Source organism: Mesoplodon mirus (assembly GCF_964341445.2).
Source record: "Mesoplodon mirus genome assembly, chromosome: 15".
Classification (NCBI taxonomy): domain Eukaryota; kingdom Metazoa; phylum Chordata; class Mammalia; order Artiodactyla; family Ziphiidae; genus Mesoplodon; species Mesoplodon mirus.
This window is the reverse complement of record NC_138991.1, coordinates 27,990,375-28,008,585: the sequence shown is the minus strand read 5'-3', so window position 1 is coordinate 28,008,585 and position 18,211 is coordinate 27,990,375. Positions and strand designations below refer to the sequence as shown.

Below are 18,211 nucleotides of genomic sequence, written 5' to 3'. Positions count from 1 at the left end.
CCAACACAAGTACAGACAACTGATTTTTGACACAGTTGCAAAAGCAATTCAATGACAAATGGTGTTGGAGCAACTGGACATCCACAGGCAAGAAAATGAACCTCTCCCTAAACCACACAACTTATACAAAACTTACTTTAAAATAGACCACAGGCTTAAATGTAAAATTTTTTTAGGAAAAAAAATAGGAGAAAAGCTTTGAGATCTAGAACTAGGCAAAGAGTTCTTACACTTGACGCCAAAAGCTTGACCCATAAAAGCAAAAATTTATCAAATAGCTATTATCAATTAAAAACTTATGCTTTGCAAAAGACCTTGTTAAGTGAATGAAAAAACAAACTACAGGCTGGGAGAAAACATTTATAAACCAACATCCAACAAAGGAATTGCATCTGAAATATACAAGGAACTGTCATTAGCCATCAGGGAAATGTAAATTGAAACCACAATGCAATACTACTATACATCAGAATAACTAAAATGAAAAATAGTGATAACACCAGAAACTGGTGAAGATACAGAGAAACTTGCACTCATACACTGGTGGTGGATATGTAAAATGGTACAGACACTATGGAAAACTGTTTGGCAGTTTCTTAAAAAACTAAACATGCAATTACCATTGAACTCTTGGCATTTATTGTAGAGAAATAAATAATGTCCACACAAAAGCCTGTACATGTATGTTCATAGCACCTTTATTCGTAATAGCAAAAAATGAAACAACTCAGATGTCCTTCAACTAGTGAATGGTTAAACAAACTGTGAAATGCCATGCCTACCATACCATGAAATACTACTCAGCAAGACAAAGGGACAAACCATTGATGCATGCAACAACTCAGATGGATCACAAGGGTATTATGCTGAGTGAGAAAGGCCAATCCCGAAAGTTACATACTGTATGATTCCATTTACATAACATTTTTGAACACTCCCTAACACCATACATGAAAACAAACTCAAAATGGAATAAAGACCTAAACGTAAGGCCGGATACTATAAAACGCTTAGAGGAAAACATAGGCAGAACACACTCTGACATAAATTGCAGCAACATCTTTTTTGATCCACCTCCTAGAGTAATAAAAATAAAAACAAAAATAAACAAGTAGGACCTTATTAAACTTAAAAGCTTTTCCACAGTAAAGGAATCATAAACAAAACAAAAAGACAACCCTCAAAATGGGAGAAAATATTTGCAAATGAATAGACGACCAAGGATTTAATCTCCAAAGTATACAAACAGCTCATGCAGCTCAATATCAAAAAAAAACCTCAATCAAAAAAGGGGTGGAAGATCTAAACAGACATTTCTCCAAAGAAGACATACAGATGGCTAAAAAGCACATGAAGAGATGCTCAACATCACTAATCATTACAGAAACACAAATCAAAAGTACAATGAGGTTATCACCTCACACGGGTCAGAATGGCCATCATCAAAAAATCTACAAACAATAAATGCTGGAAAGGGTGTGGAGAAAAGGGAACCCTCCTACGCTGTTGGTGTGAATGTAAATTGTTATAGCCACTACGGAGAACAGTATGGAACTTCCTTAAAAAACTAAAAATAGAGCTACCATATGATCCAGCCATCCCTCTGTGGGTATCTATCCAGAGAAAACCATAATTCAAAAAGATACATGCACCCCTATGTTCACTGCAGCACTATTTACAATAGCCAGGACATGGAAGCAACCTAAATGTCAATCGACAGAGAAATGGATAAAGAAGATGTGGCACATATATACAATAGAATATTACTCAGCCATAAAAAAGAACGAAATAATGCCATTTGCAGCAACATGGATGGACCTAGAGATTGTCATACTGAGTGAAGTAAGTCAGACAAAGACAAATAATCATATGATATCACTTATATGTGGAATCTAAAAAAATGGTACAAATGAACTTATCTACAAAACAGAAGTAGAGTCACAGATGTAGAAAACAAACTTATGGTTATCGGGGGAGGGGGGAGGGATAAATTGGGAGATTGGGAGTGACATATACACACTACTACATATAAAATAGATAACTAATAAGGACCTACTATATAGCACAGGGAACTCTACTCAATACTCTGTAATGACCTATATGGAAAAGAATCTAAGAGTGGTATATATATATATATATATATATATATATATATAACTGATTCACTTTGCTGTACACTTAAAACTAACACAACATTGTAAATCAACTATACTCCAATAAAAATTCTTTTAAAAAAGACAAAATTTTAGAAATGGAGAATAAATGATGGTTGCCAAGGGGGTGAGGGGTGGGGAGGGGGAGTGGGTGTGGCTATAAAAAAGCATCAGGAAGGATACTTGTGGTGATGGAAATACTTACTGTCAGTGTATCAATGTCAATATCCTCACTGTAATATTTAAGGTAGTTTTATACAATGTTATAATTGAGGTGAAATGTATAAAGGTAAAATGTACAAAGGATACAAGTCTCTCTGTATTATACCTTACAACTTACAACTGCATGTAAGTCTACAGTTATCTCAAAATAAAAAGTTTAATTAAAAAATCACTTATTGGGCTTCCCTGGTGGCGCAGTGGTTGAGAGTCCGCCTGTCGATGCAGGGGACATGGGTGCATGCCCCGGACTGGGAATATCCCACATGCCGCAGAGCGGCTGGGCCCGTGAGCCATGGCCGCTGAGCCTTCACGCCTGGAGCCTGTGCTCCGCAACGGGAGAGGCCACAACAGTGAGAGGCCCGCGTACCGCAAAAAAAAAAAAAAAAAAAAAAAATCACTTATTACATAACCATAAAATCACTGAGATTAGACTAGATCAGTGGTTTCAGGGCTTCTCTGGCATGGAAGGGGGCCCAGGAAGGGCAATGGAGAAAGCCAAGTGGATAGGGCACAAGGACCTCCATTTGCTGTCCCTACTCTTTCCTCCAGAATCCTAAAGAACATGAAGAGATAATTGTGCACCCATGTTCAAAGAAGCATTATTCAAAGTAGCCAAAAAGTGGAAGCAACGTAAGTGGCCATGAATACCTAGGACAGATGAACGGATAAACAAAATATGGTCAATACAGACGACGGAATATTACGCGTGCTTGAATAAAGAGTTCCATGACTAAAAAGTGTAACACCTGCAATGGTTTAGAAGTTCTAAGGGCCTGTGGTCCATACATCCCTACAAAGATCACGTTCCTAATTAGAACACAGAACTTTGTACACCATGCTGCTTCCCTGACCAAGTTGGGTAGCGGGGATAAATCTAACTCCTCTTTCCTTTCAGTCAGATGAGCTGTGTGTGATACAGGTGGAAGCCCTCTGATCTCCCTATGCAAAAGGTTTACCTGTAGAACTCAGGTCTGATTAAAAAACTACTAAGTCCCGAAGGAGAAGTTCTCACATGATTTCTAAGCCTTGGGAGAACTGCCATTTTGGTAGTAGCAAAAGACAGCCTGTCATCCTAACATAGTAGAGGCACGACAGAAAGGAACAGGTTTATACTCCTTAGCAAATCAGTTTGCTCAACTAGGGGCACAGATTTCTACCTAGAACAGACATGACATGCCATGACGACCTAACAAGGAGGGCCAGATGGTGGAAGGGGGCCAGAAGCAGGCAGCTCAGTGCTGCTGCCAGAAAGGCAGAGGAGAGACGGAGGGCCTTATGATCAGGAGAGAGATCCAGACCCCAGCTCTCTGAGCCTCAGTTTCCATGGAGATGATTCCTTGTGATCAGATTTCTTCCATTTGCATATTCATGAAGGGCTGGGACCAGTACTAAGCACTCTGCGCTGACATCTCATCTCATTCTCAGAACACTCTGAGGTAGTCCTACTATGTCATTTTACAGCAATCAAAACACGCCCCCCCCAAACACACATAAAACTCCAACAACAAATGTTATTTTTAAAAAAACAAAATGGAGATATTATCACTGTTTCTCTCTCAGAATTGCTGAGGGGACTAAATGCTCTCAGGAGCATGAACAGCCTGGTGTACAGGCCCGGGTTTTTCCAGAGGTTTTGTCAATTTCTCTCCCAATGGAATTCCAGAACGAAAAAGTCAAGAGAGAGACCACACTCTCAGTGTCCTTCCCTTTACCCTCTTAAGGGGTGAGGTAGGGTCATGGTGTGGGCAGCGCCCAGAAGAGCAGCTCTGCCAAGGCCAGGCCTGGCCTCACTTCACTCCTTCATTCCTTTGTCTACTGTGTGAAAAAGACCCAGATCCTGCCCTCAAGGAGATCACAGGCTAGTAGGCAGTTAATCATAAAATACCCACTTATTAAATGCTTAAAAGGTTCAAACATGGGGGGAGCAGGGGAGGCTTCTCTCAGGCGCTGATGTTTAAATGCAAACTGAAGGAAGAAGAGTAGCTGGCTGTGGGAAGAGGCTAGGGAGAGCACTCTCGGCCAAGGGGAGAGCTCTGAAGAGGGAGGAGGCACATGGCACCACAGCTGAGACACAGGAGCTAAGTGGGAAGTGGCAAAGGATGAGGTTAGAGGGGCTGGGCCCTAGGCTTTAGGCCTCATCAAGGATTTCGTTCTTCATCCTTGGAGAAATGAACACTCACTGAAGGGTTTGGGGTTTCTTTTTTAGATTTAATTTGTAAGAAGTTTACCAGCTCTGTAACCAGTTTAAGTGTACGGTTCAGTAGTATTAAGTAATTCACGTTGTTGTGCTATCACCACCACCACCTATCTTCAAAACGCTTCCTCTTACAAAACTGAAACTCTGTACCCATTAAACAATAATTCCCTATTCTCCCCTCTTCCAATCCCTGGCAACCACTATTTTACTTTCTGTCTCTATGAGTTTGACTATTCTAGGTACCTCTTATACGTAGAATCATATAGAATTTGTCTTGTGATTGGCTTATTTTGCTTAGCACAATATCCTCAAGGTTTATCCATGCTGAAGCATTTGTTAGCATTTCCTTCCTTTTTAAAGCTGAGTAATATTCTATTGTCTGTATATACCACATTTTGTTTATCTGTTCATCTGTCCTAGGTATTCATGGGCACTTACACTGCTTCCACCTTTTGGCTACTATGAAAAATGCTTCTATGAACGTGGGTGCATAATTATCTCTTTGAGACCCTGCTTTCAGTTCTACTGGGTATATATCTAGAAGTGGAATTGCTGGATCATATGGTAATTAATTTTCTGAGGAACCACCACACCATTTTTCATAGTTGCTGTACCATTTTACATTTTCACCAACAGTGTACAAGGGTTCCAATTTCTCCACATCCTTACTAATTGTTATTTTGGTTTTTTGATAGTAGCCATCCTAACATGTGTGAGGTGGTATCACTGAGGGATTGCAAGCAAGACTTTTAATCATAACCTGATCTGTGTTTCAAAAATGCTGGTCCAACTGCTGTGTGGGAAACTGACTGGAGGGTGATGACCAGGAGTGGAAGTTGGGATTTCCTCACATAGAGGATACATGAAAGAAGGATGGAGACAAAGAGGGGTGGCCAGAACGATGTGGGCAGGTTGTCTGAAGTCTGAGAGAAGTGGAGCGGGTTAAAGATGGTTATCGCTGATTAGATGCAATTAAATCCAACAGGGTTTCTAGGCAGTTCTCACGACTGAATTTATAGTGATGCCAAGCTTCCTCCAAAACCCTGAAGAGGTCAATGAGGATGGGGACAAAGTCCCCAAAATGGAATAAAGTGGAAACAAATGCACCCAACTATCTATCAAACAGATAATTTCATTACACTGATGGACCAACAAGCATTAAATCTAAGTACATTTTGAACACAATACTCTGACGATATATATGCTCAGTGGGACACAGTCAAAGGACAAAAAGAACTGGAAAGAAATTGTATTTGTGACTTTACTTAGTAGATCTGTTCTTGGTCGGCACTGATGTAGCAGTTCAAAAACTATCTGTGTGTATTTTAGAATCAAACAAATGAGTATTCTGAGGCTGTTGGGCATCAGGGTTCTCAACACAGAAGGGAGTTACAAGTACAGAATAAGAGAATACAAATCCTGCAGTGTTAGATTAAAAATAAAAGTATCAGTTTGAAATGTTAAGGAAAAAAAAAAAAAAAAAAAACTCCAGGAAAGTTTCCTAGCGCTGTTCTCTGAAAAAGCCTGAAAGCAATGACATCCTTCATATTAATGAGCACACTCAGGGCCCAGATTTTGGAAACTTATTACCCACCAACAGAAATCATGTTTCCTTAGAAAAATCCCTGGTTTCAAGGCAGGGGCAAGTAAAGTACAAAGTGAGGGCAGAACACCTTATTGTGCCAGGAAGTGTGAAAACGCTCTGACACGGTGACATGCCAAAAAGACAGGTGAGGTAGCTTGAGGGAATTCCTACTGGTCAACTCTGGAACAAGTTGAACATTCAAAGAATGACAGAAATGGAATATAACTTTGAATAAAAAATAACCCAGGAGTCTATTTTGATATTTTAAAAATAAAAATAGGGACTTCCCTGGTGGTGCAGTGGTTAAGAATCCACCTGCCAACTCAAGTGACGTGGGTTCGAGCTTGGTCTGGGAAGATCCCACATGCCGCGGAGCAACTAAGCCCGTGCGCCGCAACTACAGAAGCCCGCGTGCCTAGAGCCCGTGCTCTGCAACAAGAGAAGCCACCGCAATGAGAAGCCCGTGCACCACAACAAAGAGTAGCCCCTGCTTGCCTCAAGTAGAGAAAGCTCACGTGCAGCAATGAAGACCCAATGCAGCCAAAAATAAATTAAAAAATTTTTTTAATTAAAAATAAGGGTGACGGAGAACAGAAGGCTTTTAATTAAAAAATCTAACTAATAAATGTAGAAAGAATTATAAACATAGAAAATTACTGTTTTATAATCATCACAGTAATAGTTGATTCATGCAAGAATCATCAACAGATGCTAAAATCACTAGGTAAAAGACTGTTGGGAGGCAGAATATTCACAGGCTGCTAATATAATACCACAGATCACTTATTAAACACAAGGGAAAACAGATGCCTTTACTGGAGAGAAAGGTGGCAGATACTGTCATAACCAAATGATCAAACTGAACAAAATCAACAGTAAGATAGATGTCACGTGCCTGATGTAAAACACTTAGGAGAACACAGCTTCCCTTACATAGTGTTCTTGTTGAAAATGTTCAACCTGAATCAAAGGATGAGGAAACAATCTGAATGTTCTACACAACAACTGACCTCAAGTCTTCAACTGACCTCAAGTCCTCAAAAATACCAATGCTAAGAACAACAAAAGTCTAGGAAACTGTTCTAGATGAAAGGTAATTGAAAAGACATGAAAATAAATGCAATGTGTGATATTTGGTTGGATAAGAAACAAAATACCTCAAATCTAAAACCAAAAGACTAGCTAAAAAGGACACTGCTGGGATGACTACAGAAATCTGAACATGGACTGTGTATTAAATGACATTAATGCATCAATCCTACATTTCCTGATTGTGGTAACAGGAGGATGTCTGTGTAAGAACAAGGAGATACATGATGTAATATTTAGGGGTTAAGGTTTATAAAGTCTGGAAATAATTCTCAGATGGTTCAAGAACAAAAAAGCATACAGAAAAACTAAGCAAAAGTGGCAAAATGTTAAAAATTGGTGAACCTAGGTGACAGATATATGGGTGTTCATTGTAATATTTTTGCAAACCCTCTTTTCTGTGGGGTTGCAAATTTCAAAATAAAGTCAAGACAAGTCAGACTCGAAGAAAATACTTGCAAAACACATATATGATTAATGACTGTTACCCCAAATATACAAAGAACTCCTAAAACTCAACCATAAGAAAACAACTCGATTAAAAAATGGGCCAAAGACCTGGACACCTCACCAAAGAAGATACATAGATGGCAAATAAGCATATGAAAAGATGCTCAACATCATATGTCATCAGGGAACTGCAAATTAAAACAAAAATGAGATACCACTACACACCTATTAGAATGGCCCAAATCTGAAACACTGACAAGGATGTGGAGCAACGGGGAGCTCTCATTCATTGCTGGTGGGAATGCAAAATGGTACAGCCACTTTGGAAGACAGTTTGGCAGTTTCTTACAAAAGTAAACACATGCCAACACCACCAAGAATGGAATCTGGGTGATAATGTGTGCCAGTGTAGGTTCATCAACTATAACAAATGCACTACTCTGGTGCAGGACTGTGAGAGTGCGGGGCAGGGGGGAGGTTCAAGCAAACTCTCTGCACTTACCACTCAATTTTGCTGTGAACCTAAAACTGCTGTAAAAAATGAAGTCTATTTTAAAAATTGGGGGATGGAGTGTACCAGATTAGGCACACTTTTTCCTCCTAGGAACTCACTCCGACTGACTCCACTGGCTAGGCCCCATCTCCACCCTGTAGACTTGTGGACTCTTGATTGCATCATTTTATTTCAAGTGGCATTTCCTACGTGAATCTTCTCTTCAAATAAACAGAGAAGAGAAATGAGAAGTGACTGTGCCCAAGAGAGAAAGATCCTTCTGTTAACCCTCCTCCATTCTCTGACACCTCAAGTCCATTCCTTATATCTGGCCACTGGTTCTCTCTTCTTTTTCCCAGGGAAAGGCCAACCCTTAGAAATACCTGTTGAAGTCAACCAGGTGTTCTGAATCGATATAATCATTCAGGTTCAGGGTCAAGTCTGACACTTGCTGTGAGCCATGTTCCTAGAAAAATGAAAATAGAAAATGAGAGACTGGGGTATTTCTGGTCTAATGAGTAAGTGGCGGGGCAGCGGGGGGAGAGGAACAATTTAATACTCAACCTAAAGAAATACATATGGGCACAAAGAGACATATATAAGGACTGTTTGTAATAGACGAAATACATCTCTCATGCTTGGGGACTTCTCTGATCTAGGAATAATGCCTTTCTGAGGCAGAGCCCAGAAAAACCTACTTCACAGGCTCTTTTGCAGCTTGGACACAGGCATGTAACTGAGGTGCTAAATGGATGCACAACTTCAACTTGGAGGTGAGCACCATGGATAAACAGGCTGAGTAAGGGGCAGACGTCTTGCTATCGAGGGTAGCAGCAGAGGCAGCAGGGGTCACAACATCAGTGGCTCCTGAGAAGGGGCACCTGGGTTGGCAGTCAGCCAGTACCTAATGCCCTGGGGTGGTGGCAGCAGCAGTGGTTTCCGTGGCATGGTCTGGAGCAATGCCCTGGAAGCCCAGCCTTGGAACTGTTTCTCCAGCCCTCCCAACAATTCAGTGAGTTATCCCAGTTCTGTTAATAAACCTGACTGTTGAAACAAACCTGAGGGGATTCTGTTGTTAACTAAGAACCCTGTGTGATACAAAATCTAAATGTTCATCAAAAGGGAGAGGGATAAACAAATTATGGTATTACGGAACACTACATAGTGGCTAAAATGAATAAGGTATAGCTATATGCATTCCCATGTAAAGACCTCCAAAACATATTGAGGGAAAAAAAGCAAAGTCCAGTACAATACAGACTGCATGATACTTTTGTAAAAATACAGACAACCAGGCCAAAATTAAAAAAAGAGTCACTGCCCTCAGGGTGCTTATAGTCTATGTTACATAGACTACAGAATATTCTGCTATAGTGGTAGAATACAAATATTACACCAAAGCATAAATAAGTGCACTAATTACAAACTGTGCTAAGTACCAGGCAGGAAAATAAAATGATGAAGCAGAGGCATAATTTAGATTTTTCTGGCAGACGAGAATAAGTAGTCAGGACTGAACTTTCTGAGTAAGTGAAAAACAAGAGGGAGTCAGTCATGCTAAAGGAAGGGTGGATGGTGTGTATCTATGTGAGGCGGCAATGGTACAGAGGAAGAGCTTTCCAGCATAGGAAACAAGAAGTATACAGGCTCCAAGGCAGCAGAAAGCTAAGCTTATCTAAAGAACTAAAAGTAGCCCCTGGGGCTACAATAAGCTTTTTTCTCCCAAGCTGTCCCTGAATGGATTTCCCTTATTTACTTAACTATTCCTCTGTGATGGAAAGTCCCTCCTCTTACAGTAACAGGCAGGGAACATCTCTGAACCCAAAGCATTTCTACATTTAGGGTCCTGGCCTCAGACTAAAGTTCTGGAAGTAGGATCACCGGGTAAAGTCTTCACGAACACTGAGGGTTCTTAATTGGGTTTCAAAAAGGCGATCCCAAGGTCTACTCCCACCAGCAGACCCCTCTGTGTCCTAGGGACTCACCAGAACATTGATGACCATGCTGTTCTCCACAGTGACAGCCTTCACAAGGAGCTTTCTGGACCCATCCTTTGACTCATACCGGAGGACATACAGGTCTTTATTGTCGTTCCATTCCGCTGGCAGCAGTTCCGATTTCTTATCATTGGGACCCGGCTGAGAAGACACCAGAGATGAGAGGTGAAAGATCATGACCTCAGGTCTAAAAAGGACCTTACAGATAATCTAATCCCACTCCCTCACTTCACTGATGAAGACACGGAGGTCAGGAGAAGTAAAATGTCCAAGGTCCTACAGCAAGTTAGAGGTCTGGGGTCTCTGGACTCCTGCTCTAGTGATCCTCCCTCATACCTGACTGCCTTTGTGACACAGCACTGGAACCTGTCAAGAATCTGTAGCCTTGGTTTAACAATCTCTTCTCTATCCCCCTGTCAAGAATAAGGCCAGTCACCTAAAGGGATACTGTGAAATTCTAAGACAGTGTTTCTCGAAGTTTGGAATTCAGGCCATCTGCAAAGGGATCACAAAAGTGTTGACTAAAACTGCAGATTCTAATGTACACCTCTCCAGACTACTGCAGTGTCTTAACAAATATTGTGAACAACTTTCATACAAACAAAATATAGCAGACGTACAAGACAAAAAAAGAATTATAAAATAGACACCTATGTCTCTACAGCCAGCTTAAGAAACAGAACGTGGCCAATCCTGCTCAAGCCTTGAGTAGCGTATCCCCAATGAATCTCCCTCCTCCTTCCTCATGGGTAATCACTAAGCTGTTTTTAAAATTTCTTTACTTTTCCTTATAGTTGTGTTACTATACACAAATCCTAAAAATATATTGTTTCAAATGTTTTTGAATTTTATATAAACAGCGTCACTTTTTTCATCTGCCATTTTCAATCAATATTGTTTTGAGATTCATCCATGTCAGTGCACTTAACTATAGCTGACTCACTGTACAGCGCTCCATTTTTGCTATATAGTTCACAACCATATAGCCCATCATTGCATGAATATGCTGCAAGTTACAAACTCACTTGCTGATGGATATTTGGAGTGCTTCCAGTTTATTTGTTTTGCTATTATAAACAACGCTATGAACATTCTTGTACACATCTCCTAGTACACATATGGATGAACTCCTATAGAGTATCTCTAGGGGAAGAACTTTTAATTTATAAGATAAAGTCAAATTGTTTTCAAAAGAAGTATGGATTTACACTCCCATGAACAATGTATGTATGACAGCTCTTGTTCCACGTGGTCAGCAACATTGCTATTGTCCAATTTAAAATTTTTTGCCAACCTAATGGGTATAAAAATGCATCACTGTGAGTTGTGATGGCCTCATTTCTTTAAAAAAAAAAATCCTAGGACTTTCTTTTTACATACTAACGTTTGAGAAATAGTTCTCAAACTACCTCTATAGTAAAAACTAATACAGTGATTTCCAGGTGGGGAAAGATTTCTTAAATGAGTCCACAAAAGAAAAAAAGTGCTGTCTTTGACACAGCTCATAATTTAAAGCTCCAGATCAACAACAGATACTACAGACAAAGTTAACAGGCAGTCACGGGCTAGGATGAGCTATGTGCTGTGGCTGTAAAAGAAAAGAATTAATAACTAGTACAAAAAGGGAATGCCTGGAAAACGAACAATAAAAATTGGGAACCCACTTGAAAAAGGTATGAACAAGCAAAAGATAAGAGCAGCTAACAGTGCATAAAGGATCATTCAACTTTACTAGCACTCAGATACACGTAGGCTAAAATATGAGATACCAGGATCCACCCATCAGACTGCTGTTATCTGTTTTTCTATTTTTTTGCCAGTGTTTGTGTGGGTGTGGGGACAATGGCAACCTCCAGGTGCTGCTGGTGGCCGTTCACACTCTAACAACCCTTTTGGAGAGCAATCTGGTAATATTCAGTGCAATGACGTAAGCCGACACCCCGTGACCCAAAACCTTCACTCCTGGAAGAAATTCTGTGCACAGAGGCACAGGGAATATGACAAGGGATCTTCATCACAACGCTGTTGGAGGAACCGAATGGGAGTTAAAATGCAAAATATGTTCACAGTGGAATACTGTACAGCAGTTAGAAGGAACAAACTAGATCTAATTGCAGTATTATAGATAAAAGTAAACAATGTGACAAAGAAAAGTTTTTTTAAAATGAGATTTACAGCCAGGTACCACTTATGTAAAAAATTTTACAACACACAAAGAATCTATATATTGTTTTCATAGAAGCATAGTTCTACAGCTAAACACGCAGCAAGCGGACTGGTAAGATCTGTATTCATGAGACTACGGTGGGAGGGAGTGCGACCAAAGATGAAAAACAACAAGACAAAGATCCAGCAACACAGACCTCAGACCTCACCGAGGACAACGGAAGGCCAAGAATGGAGATCGTGGGCCTCTCCGCTTTGGTCACCTCTGGGGCTCAGGAATCAAGCTGCAAAGTGGTCCCAAATAAAATTCAAGACATTGCAACTGGCATGGTTTCAAACCTGGCTAAATGACAAGGAAACTCACAGGCCTGAAGCAGAGAAATGAGAGTGACAGAAAACAAAAGTGAAACTCATCAGCCCAGTCTGCTAAGAGAAACTATCCCCTCACCCTCAACTGGGTAAACTTCCTACAACATGTTTAGTGTCCTGGATTTAAGGTTTACTTTGGAAGCCAAGAATTTGATGACATGTCTTGTCTTTGTTCTATCAAGGGCCTTTGAATTTATATTTATACCCTCCATGTACAGCATTCAACCCACCAGAATTTCTTATTATTTATTCTAAATAATTCAGCCTGCTCACTCTCCCATAACCTCAGGCTTCCAGAGCAAGAGAGAATCCTAGGGCCTAGTGAGGCTGATACCTCTCACTGCAGTGGAACCAATGTTCCCCAGCTCAAGTGCTGCCCTGATATGGGAAAACAGGTGGGAATCAAAGAGACTGGCCTTGGTGATATCAAGCCAAACATGGCAATCAACTGCCCTCTACAGTGGGACATCAAATATCAGACCTTCCAAAGAGCTACGATTGGAAAGCAGCCAAAGTACATGGTTGTGTAGTTTAACTCGTTCGGATGAAAAAAAATCTAACGGGGGCTGAAAACTGCCCAAGGTCATGGTAAGTCAAGTGCAGAGCTGGGTTTGGCATTCAGAGCTCCTGACTGCCCACACTATGGCTGGAGATTTTCCCAGCCAGGTCCCCTAGATGGGCCACCCAAAAGTAAAGATAGTTGTCCCCTTAGGCAAAATCCTGAGGCTGGAAATATTCTTTAATGGCCATGAGTTCATTCCAGTGTCTCTGGGCTAAAATGCACCCAAAGAAGATCATGTGGGGCATTTTCTCTCTTTTGTCATAATCTTTAGATTCCTACAACAGAAAACAATATTCTCAAAATTAAGTCTATGGCCGTCTCTATTCCCTTGCTACTTAAACCACCTGACACAGTTGTAAAGCTCTTATGAGGAGCGGTGCCAACTTCAAGAAAGAAATACAAATTCAAATATTGAATTTTTTATTGAAGTTGTATTGCTCTTCTAATCAAGTTTTATGTACACAATTCCCCTGTACTAGAGGACACAAAACCAAAGAGAAAAGCAGACAATTTAGCTTTCTATTTAACTGTCAACATATTAAATGATCAAGTACACAATTTCAGGACCTTCCTCTCTCTTATCACCCCCAGAAGGGTGGGAAGCAGAAGGTGGCTGGAGAGGCAACATAAACATCCTCTGAACTTGGCAAATACTACTGGTCTCAGCTGAGACTGTTGGCCCCACGCTGGAAAACTAAAACCTCTCTTAAATAAACTAATAGGAAAGATGCGCCTCCAAAAGGTTTCTACTCTGAATGAAAGTAAACTCAGCAGAAGTGAGAGGAGGACAAGTGCAACCTGAATTCCAGTGGCACTTAAGGGGCAGAGAGAAGCAAAACCACACCATGTTCTAGTGTGAACAAATGCCCACCCCCCCCCCATGGGGGAACATGCTTGATTTAGCACTGGGGTGGACAGATGGACAGTGGGCAATGCCTTCTAAACCCCCATCTGCACTCCCCCGGGCCTCCCCTAAGATGTCTGGAGCCAACATCTTTTTCTGGCTTGCATGAACTCGACATGTGGCATCATAAACGGAGTGGAATTAGATGGACCTTTGGGATTCAGCTAAGTATCTCTTATTTATTTTTTTAGACCAGTATTGAAATGAGATTGTGTTCTTTCTGAAAATTTGGAAGCCTGGAGTACATGGCAAGGGGATGGTGCCAGTTAGGAGGAGGCAATGACCTACATGAACTGATGTCCCTAAGCTGTCAAAGTGACTCACACAGAGTTGCTGACAGGATTTGTGAGGGGACGAGTGGTGGGAGCAGATCTGCAGCGTTGATACGTGTGTGTGGAAGGGGAAGAAGAGAAGGGAGTCACACAGGCTCTCTGTAACAAGTTCCTGCTCCTGGGGGGAGAGGTTCTAACAGTGTGTCAGGGCAGCAGTAGCTAGCTGAGAGTAAAATACAGAGAGTGAGGTATATGAGGAGGGGAGAAAGCAGGGCAAACCTGTTAGATCTGAAGGACAGGGCAAGGGGCAGGGAGGGGTGTGGGGGCAGCGCTGAGAGTCCATAGGGGAGCCCCAAGGTCAGGAACAAGTCTTACCTCCCTCTCCAATTCCACTGTCCCCTGCACCATCCTACACATCAGCTTTCTGGGAGAATGTCCCAGGAAAAGGTGAAATGAAATGCCTGGGGCAAGTGAAAGAGCTGTTAAAGATTAGAAAGCTGGAATGAGGCAAGCCAGGAGACGTAAGGTTTCTTTTGGGGTGATTACATACTGAAAGTGAAAACCTGACACTCATGATTCTGGGCCCTGCCTCTACCTGATCCCAAGGTCTGAAATGTTGAAAGGCAAGTAAGTGGAATGAAGCAAAAGGTGAACAGAAAGGCCAGGAACAAAGGCATCTGGGAGGGAGAATGGTTCCTGCTTCCAGGGTGTGTGGGTGTGTGTGGGTGTGTCTGTGTGTGTCTGTGTGTAAAGCTGGTCCTTCTTTTCCCGTGAGGCTGGAGGTGGTGGTGAAGTTTACTGTGTGTATCTGGGGTCCCAATGAGACACTTGAGGTCTGAGGGCGGGGGGGGAAAGCCAGAAATCCATGACAGTTCTTGTGTTTCTTATTCCTGTTGGTGAGGGTAAAGCATGAGGGGGTGTGATAGTCTTGGTCACGAGTTCTAAGGGAGAGAGAAATGGAGCAGTGGGGGTGGGGGGGCGAACCTATCTCTAGGAGCCCAGGATGTGTAAACTGTGTCTGAGGAGGGATCCCTAAAGCTCTGTGTCAGAAGAGGAAAGATTAAGACGCTGGATGTATACCTGAGAAACTAAAAAAGGATTAGGGAATTTGAGAACTAAAGCAGTTAGAAATGAGAGTGAGGTTAAAATCTCACCGTAAGATGAAAGGAGTGAAGCGCCCTGCTCCCCAGAGCCGGTCTAGGTTCTGAGAGTGAGAAGAGAGTGACAGTGAGGCGCAGGCAGCGAGTCCTGAGCGTGTGTATGGGAGGATATTTTCTCGGATGGAGCAGAAGGGAAATGAAGGGGCAGTAAGGGGCCCAGGCCCAGTTCTCACAGGAAGCTGGTGTGTACAATGATGTACAGGGGGAGAGTCACAGGGAAGGGGCAGGGAAGACGGGAGAATGCTACGGCAAAGAATTAGTGAGGCCGGCTGGGCCCGCCAGTCCTGGGGCTCTCTGGGGATGACCACAGGGCCCCCTGCTGTAAGAGGCAGAGCCTGAGGATGGGACAGCTGTTGGGGAGGAAACTTACTTGGCCCTACACCCAGGGTGCATGTCTGTACGTGTGTGGGAGGTGGTTGTTCCCCCGGAGCCGGAGTGAAGACCGTAACGGTGAGTGGGCTGCACCAGGTCCTTCAGTAAAGCGTGAAGGGTGTCTGAGCTCTAGGGGCCCTTGACTGGAGCTGAGTCGGCCCAACCTCCCCACATACCTGTGCCTGGATCCAGATATCTGGTGTGCACTCAACTACAGTATGAGGAGGGTAGTACTGGGTACAGCCCCACCCCACCCAGCAGCGTGGGAAGGAGCTTGGCGGAGCACGGGTAGGTGAGGAGTACTCAGGAGAGTAACCCCTGTCTCGCTGCCAGATCCGCACAATCCCGGCCTCGGAGACTGCCAGCCTGTGCTGCAGTGAGTTTCTGTCCTTGGGTTTTCAAATCGTGTTGTGCCAGCTAGGCTAGGACAAGAGAGCACCTCCCCGACCCGCAGACTAAAGGTACCAATGGTGTCATGACTCCTAGGACCCAGACCTGGGAGGAGGGAAGGTCAGGCACTTTGGACCGAGCCTCCGGTCCTCTGGGTTTGGGCAGAAGACACCTTACCCCCTCCACACTGGCCCCGGGCCGGCTCCGTGGCGTACCTGGTCGCCGGCACCCAAGCCGTAGTAGCCATGCGTGACCACCTCCCAGTGCAGGAAGCAGACGAGCGCGTCCTGCGCGCAGGTGATGGACGGCGCCGCCGACGCGAATAGTACCTCCAAGCCCGCCATGAGAGAGCCCCCGGCTTCTGCGGGCGGAGGAAGGAAGGGAGAAAGTGCGGTGAGCCGATTCGGCCCTCACACTTCCGCTGACTCCGCTCCGCTACTCCGCTAGTTCTCGCCGAGTCTCCACCTGCGCGGCCAAAATGGAGACGCTCGGCGTTGGGGTGTGACCGCCGGAAGTAACTTCCTGCTCCGGCGCTGCTGCGCCAGCGCGCCCGGCTGGAAACAGAAGGGAGACGCTAAAAGGTTCCGACAGGCAGCGCGTTGTCGGGACAGGACCCCTGGGGACAAGGTCCTTCAAAGCTGGAATCTCCGTCTTCCCCGCAGCGGGCAGGTACGCTACACGTAGGTTGTGGCATCGTTTGAAGAGAGGTTACCTTGTTCTGAGCCACAGACCTCCCATCTGCAGAATAGGGTGGACGTATGCTGGTGGGAGAAGAGGTAATGAAATAGGGCTATAATCAGAATAATAATTGACACATGCGGTGCTTGCTCCATGGAACATTATTCTAAATGCTTTACTTGTATTCATTTATTTAATCCTCACCACCCAACCCCATAAAGTTGGTATTTGATAGCTCCATTTTACCATTTTGATGGGTAAACAGACACACAGAGGGGTAAATCTCACAAAGATGAGTGAGTGGCAGAGATGGTACAGCAATCTAGCAGTCTGGCTCCTTGGATAACATTTATTAAATGTTTACTGTGTGCTAGGTCCTGTGTCAAAACATTCACATCACCCTATCAAAAACTCTATGAGGTATGTTCCATTATCATTCCCATTTTGCAGATTTGTCACCAGCTTGGAGAATGGAAGCCGCTTCCCCCAAGAAGACGCAGCTGCTGACTGGAGAGCTGGCGCTCCTGATCCACTACCAAATGTCAGTGATTTATTTGTCTATCTCCTTCATGATTTTTACCACTTACTGTTTTTACTCAAATAAATTTAGTTTTCCCATCCCGTCAGCACCCTGCAAGCCATCATCATCTCTCGCTTGGATGTCTGCACCAAGCTCTAAACTGCCATACTCCATCTCTGTCTCCCTAAAGTCTGTTCTACACTCTGCAACTAGAGATGCTGTTAGAACATGCCAGATCACATCCCTTCTCTACTCAAAACCCTCCCAGGTCTTCCATCACACTCAAAAGAAAAGTAAGTCCTTCCCATGGTCTGCAGGAACCTTCCTGTGGTCTGTGCTCCCCGCCCCAATGTCTCTCTCTAACATTACCTCCTCCAATTTCCCTGCACTCTTGACTGCAATAACCTTGACTCCCCTCTTCTTTCACACCCACATCTGATCCAACAGCAAAGCTAGTCAACTTAACCCTCAAAATATATTCTGAATTGGACCACTTCCACCCACCTCCACTGCCTCCACCCTGGTCTGAGCCTCTGGCATCTCATACTTGGACTATTGCAGAAGCTTCCTAATCAGTCTCCCTCTTTCACATGTTCTATTCTCTAGGCCTTTGCATATACTCCCTCTGCCTG

At 43.2% G+C, this 18,211-nt stretch overlaps 1 protein-coding gene and 1 long non-coding RNA gene across 3 annotated transcripts in view; one reads left to right on the top strand and one right to left on the bottom strand.

Moving 5' to 3' along the window:
• PSMF1 (proteasome inhibitor subunit 1) overlaps positions 1–16,872 on the bottom strand; it is a 46,296-nt gene extending 29,424 nt beyond the window's left edge. Inside the window, exons 1-3 of one of the 2 annotated variants that reach the window (XM_082600355.1) lie at positions 16,597–16,872; positions 10,175–10,327; positions 8,573–8,655 (exon numbers count right to left, since the gene is read on the bottom strand). In XM_082600355.1, coding sequence (XP_082456481.1) covers positions 8,573–8,655; positions 10,175–10,327; positions 16,597–16,725 — 365 coding nt within the window. In that variant the 5' untranslated portion in view covers positions 16,726–16,872. The remainder of the gene's footprint in view (positions 1–8,572; positions 8,656–10,174; positions 10,328–16,596) is intronic. The other variant, XM_082600356.1, reaches the window with a different exon arrangement.
• A 105-nt stretch (positions 16,873–16,977) lies between these two features.
• LOC309791532 lies at positions 16,978–17,866 on the top strand. The gene is made up of 3 exons (XR_014291517.1): positions 16,978–17,050; positions 17,510–17,604; positions 17,687–17,866. It is a non-coding gene; the product is annotated as an uncharacterized lncRNA (long non-coding RNA).
• The last annotated feature ends 345 nt before the right edge of the window (positions 17,867–18,211 follow it).